General features: G+C 35.5%; 1 protein-coding gene across 1 annotated transcript; it reads right to left on the bottom strand.

Moving 5' to 3' along the window:
- Positions 1–412: 412 nt before the first annotated feature.
- On the bottom strand, positions 413–1,243 carry mrpl49 (mitochondrial ribosomal protein L49). The gene has a single exon (XM_062052194.1). The coding sequence runs from the start codon at positions 1,194–1,196 to the stop codon at positions 669–671; it is 528 nt and encodes a 175-aa protein (XP_061908178.1). The 5' UTR covers positions 1,197–1,243; the 3' UTR covers positions 413–668.
- Positions 1,244–5,444: the final 4,201 nt, after the last annotated feature.

Raw genomic sequence — 5,444 nt, 5'->3', positions numbered from 1 at the left:
TAAAAATGTATATTCCGTATGGCTGCAACAACTAATCGATTAAAATTTATTATAAAAATAGTTGGCGATTAATTTAGTCATCGATTCGTTGGATCTATGCTATGCGCATGCGCAGAGGCTACTTTTTTTTATAAACCTTTATTTATAAACAGCAACATTTACAAACAGCCGAGAAACAATCAAAATAAGTATGGTGCCAGTATGCTGTTTTTTTTGTCAATAAAATACTGGAAAGGATATAAATGTAGTTTGTCTCTTTTATCCGATTATTAGTCGATTAATCTAAGTAATAATCGACAGATTAATCGATTATCAAATTAATTGTTAGTTGCAGCCCTAATGTTCTGTATATTTGCCATGAAAACTGAGTTTTCCTTAACAAAAAGGGCGTAAAACATTAAGTACACAGATCTGAATGTAACACTTTATTGTCATTAAAAATCCAGCCATCCATTTCCTACCGCTTGTCCTTCGTCAATTTCACGGGGGCTGGAGCCTACCCCAGCTGCACTCACGATACTTGGAAACACTTTTATGACTGGGAACTATATATCTATATAATGTTGGGAACTATATATCTATATAATGTAATGGTTTTGAAATTAACAAATATCAACATGGCCATGCTGTTGATAAAGTCCATAAACATGGCATCTGTTAGGTGTCCCTCAGAAGCCTTTCGTGCTCAACAATTCCTTCAGCTCCTTGTCAAAATGACCTTTGACCTTCAGCGTCATCGTCACCTCGTTGACCTGCGTGGCCAGTTCTTTGCCGGTCACGTGCTTCAGGTACTCTTTGACGTCTTTCTCCAAAGCCCAGATGTCACCCTCCACCTTCCGGACCAACGTCATCTTACGGTTGCCGTGGGTCAGGTCCGTGTAGACCGGAATGTTGTGCATGCGGGAGCGGCGTATCATGTAAGGAAGAGACGGTGGCGACTCTGCCGGCGGTGTCCAACCGGACGGGGTCGGCCCTGCGTGCTGGGGCGGAGAGGGGACGCGTGTCGGCGGGATGAGACGCTCGACAAATGAGTATTCATCAGTGGACTCCTCTATTACCGCGCCCGGTGCTCTGACACAAACGGCCCTGCGGCCTACAATGGCGACTGGGGGTCCTGGTAGCCGTTGGTGGAAACCAAAGGCTCCTCGCAGAGCCCCGCGTAGAAGAAGTGGGCGAAAGCCGTAACAAACCGCCATGTTGGATTGGAGAAGGGCGGTGAGGGCGGCGGAAGTACTCAAGTAGCTTCCTGTCAATGAGTTCGCCATAGAGGAACAACACTGCCCCCTGCTGGTCGGCGGCTACTCCTATAACTGCACCTCATGTTCCTAGCAATGAGGCTCAAAGGGGACAGAATGAAATAAATACTTGGGATGTCCGATAATGGCTTTTTGCCCATATTCCGATATTGTCCAACTCTTTAATTACCGATACCGATACATACAGTCGTGGAATTAACACATTGTTATGCCTAATTTGGACAACCAGGTATGGTAAAGATAAGGTCCTTTTTAAAAAAAATATTAAATGAAATAAGATAAATAAATAAAAATGTTCTTGAATAAAAAAAAAAGTAAAACAATATAAAAACAGTTACATAGAAACTAGTAATGAATGAAAATGAGTAAAATTAACTGTTAAAGGTTAGTAGTATTAGTGGACCAGCAGCACGCACAATCATGTGTGCTTACGGACTGTATCCCTTGCAGACTGTATTGATCTATATTGATATATAATGTAGGAACCAGAATATTAATAACAGAAAGAAACAACCCTTTTGTGTGAATGAGTGTGAATGGGGGAGGGAGGTTTTTTGGGTTGGTGCACTAATTGTAAGTGTATCTTGTGTTTTTTATGTTGATTTTATAAAAAAAATAAAATAAATACATTTACAAAACGATACCGATAATTAAAAAAAGATACTGATAATTTCCGATATTACATTTTAAAGCATTTGTCGACATCTCTAATAAATACATTAGTCACACTTTTGAATTTGGTTTAATCACGGTTAATCACAGGTTAAAAAATACAAATAAAAAAGTTAAAGTAACAATAATTGTCACACACACTAGGTGTGGTGAAATGTGTCCTCTGCATTTGACCCATCCCCTTGTTCACCCCCCTGGGAAGTGAGGGGAGCAGTGAGCAGTAGCGGTGGCCGCGCCCGGGAATCATTTTTGGTGATTATAGGTTATCACCTGCTTGCATATTTTGAATTAACTTTTAAAAAAGACCCCAATATTTGGACACACATACAATTATATTGTCAGAATGTCACACAAGAACATATTTTTAAAACTTTTTTTGAGAATTATTTTAATTTATTTATGTATTATTGTAGTGAATCACACTTGAGCCATCCTAAATTAATCAAATCTTTATTGGTTTTACAACTTTCAATCTCAGAATCTAGATATCTGGTCAGGACACTACTCACTCTTTTGCCTTCACCTTTATTGTCCATTCGTTTTGGTGACTCTATATACTCTGGACCTAGACGTTGAGTCCGCGACATACATGGCGGACAATAATTGATACAGTCTGCTTTGCCAGTCCAAAAGCATTCGCCGATTTCTGTAGTTTTCCCTCGACGACCAGGTAATACAAAGCACACGCTACCTCTTTTATCACATCCACGGGAGCTCACATTCTCGTTGACTCTCCTTTGACAAATGGACAAAGTTCTTCGCTAAGTAGAATCACAGCTGACCTCGACATTGGAAAGTTCTCTTGCGTCTGAGAAGTGTTGTATCCCAAATAGCTGCAATCGATTTCTCTTAAGGTATGCATGTGTGATTTCTACAAGCGTCTGTACAGACGGAAGGAGAAATACGGGCATGTCTGGATGACTCACCTTCATATTTCCAGTGGTTAGCTCTGAGTTACGAAACGGCTTTATTATGAAGCTGGCTGTGGCGCGTTCTTTCTGACGTCACTTCCTGTGTGGGGCGCGGTCTTTCTGGCGTCACTTCCTCTCCGAACTCACTTTTTAAACCATCAATGAGTCCATACAAAGCTTAGTGCCGGAGATTCAAGAAATACTTTGCACATGTAAATAAATACACACATGCAATTATATTGTCAGAATGTCACACAAGAACATATTTTTAAAACTTTTTTTTAAAAATTATTTTAATTTATTTATGTATTTATTTAGTTTTCTGTATTTGTTTTTAATTAATTTATATTTTTGTTTATACAAAGTTACAGCACTCATCTTTATAATATTTTATTTTATTGTATTGTATTTTCATTTCATTTAAATGTATTTTTGTATTCATTTATTTTTATGTATCAATTTATTTTTTAGGAATGTATATCTTTTTATTGAAACATTGACCCGATTACTGGTCATATAAAAAAAAAAGTAAAGGAGCACATAGAGTCCAAATAAATTGTGTGATTAATCTGCATATATAAATGATGAATGCAATAATTTTTTTTAGATTAATCACATGAGCTAACTTGATTCTTTTGACAGCCCTAAAATAAATACCTTTTTAAATAATTACTCAAATGTGTCATTATTTAATACAAATTTAATTAAACGTGTTAGTAAATGTGTCAATTTAATATAACATTATATTTATTAAATGCAGCCTGTATATATGTACTATTGTTGATTATGTTTGTGCATTGTGTGTAATGTCACAGTGGCCAAAAATATTAAATATACTTGTTAAATAAAACATCTGCCTTGTTTTTAATGAACACTTAAGCCTACCACACTACTGTATTTTAATATTGGTCACCATGTTGGCACTTGTAGAGCCAAGTGTTTTCTGAGGTGGTACTTGGTAAAAAAAAAAATTTAAAAAAAGTCTGACAACCAATGGTTTAAATCTGGTGTAAGTTATGCCCTTTCTGTCATGGAAAATTTTGTTTTTTATAGCAAAAACACAAACAACTTAATTTTTTTATGTGGCTAACACAAAATACGCAATATTTTCCCCTCAAAAATATTACAAGGTGGAATATTTGATGTGAATTAAATTGAGCCTTGGATAGGTTAACAGTAGAAGTAGTCATTTTATTTCAGACCCAGGGGGATCCATATCACAGAAAAAGAAACCATACAACGATAAAACCCAAATAAAAGAAATACAAGCAGAAATAAAATAAATAAATAAAAACTTGTGTGAATGTTGTCTGTCTATCTGTGTTGGCCCTGCGATGACGTGGCGACTTGTCCAGGGTGTACCCCGCCTTCCGCCCGAATGCAGCTGAGATAGGCTCCAGCACCACCGCGACCCCAAAAGGGACACGCTTTAGAAAATGGATGGATGGATGTATACAAATAAAATAAATAAAAAAACACTCCACAATATTCAATGTCCAGCTACAGGCTGGTTCCACAGACCGGATGAAAATCTGACAGAACTGCGAGTCGGGTCTGTCAGACCATTAACGACATTGTTGTCTGACTCAGCTGTCAATAATTCATAACAACATTGATTTAGATTTATTATAATTTGTTTAGTTTTTCTTTTTTTAAAAATGTCACTAAAATTATTAGGGATCAAAAACACTCATAAAAGTGTTAAAATAAATAATAAAGTAGTAGTAGCAGTTTTTTTTTTTAACATTCAACACTTAAGTCTTTAGAAATGAACTTTAGATCTATTTGTCGATTATAAGTTTTTAATATTTTTACATGTGTTTTTTTCATTTTATGCTTTTTTGTTAAATAAACCCCTGTTTTTTATGGCAAAAACCCAATGTGCAATATTTTCCCCAAACAATATTTCAATGGAGAAGTAACCAGTCCCTTGAACAGGTCAACAATTCATAACAACATTGATTTTGATTTATTCTTATTTTTTGAGCAAAGACAGTTTTTCTTTTAAAAAAAAAATTTCACTAAAATTATTGGGGATCCAAAAAGGCCCCACTCATAAAAATGTTAAAAATATATCATAAATTATTCCTTTTTTTTTTTTTTACTTTCAATACTTAAGTCTCTAGAGATGAACTTCAGATCTATCTGTCGATTTTACGTTTGTATTATTTTTTTCATGTTTTTTTATGACACAAACCCAACCTGCAATATTTTCCCCAAACAATATTTCAATGGGGAAGCAACCAGGCCCTTGAATAGGTCAATAATTCATTAAAACATTGATTTTGATTTATTATTATTTTTTGAGCAGACAGTTTTTCTTTAAAAAAAAGAAATGTCATTAAAATTATTGGGGATCCAAAAAAGCCCCACTCATAAAAGTGTTAAAAATAAATAATAAATTATTCCTTTTTTTTTTTTTTTAACTTTCAATACTTAAGTCTCTAGAGATGAACTTCAGATCTACACTACCGTTCAAAAGTTTGGGGTCACCCAAACAATTTTGTGGAATAGCCTTCATTTCTAAGAACAAGAATAGACTGTCGAGTTTCAGAGCCTTCACTGGCTCCCTGTGCGTTACAGAATCAATTTTAAACTCCTTTTA

This window comes from Entelurus aequoreus, linkage group LG07 (assembly GCF_033978785.1).
Source record: "Entelurus aequoreus isolate RoL-2023_Sb linkage group LG07, RoL_Eaeq_v1.1, whole genome shotgun sequence".
Classification (NCBI taxonomy): domain Eukaryota; kingdom Metazoa; phylum Chordata; class Actinopteri; order Syngnathiformes; family Syngnathidae; genus Entelurus; species Entelurus aequoreus.
The sequence above is the reverse complement of the archived record's forward strand: the minus strand, read 5'-3'. Positions and strand labels throughout refer to the sequence as shown.

What these genes read in the sequence shown, in the direction of transcription:
- mrpl49 (XM_062052194.1), bottom strand. Translation starts at nt 1,196, where the DNA reads ATGGCGGTTTGTTACGGCTTTCGCCCACTTCTTCTACGCGGGGCTCTG.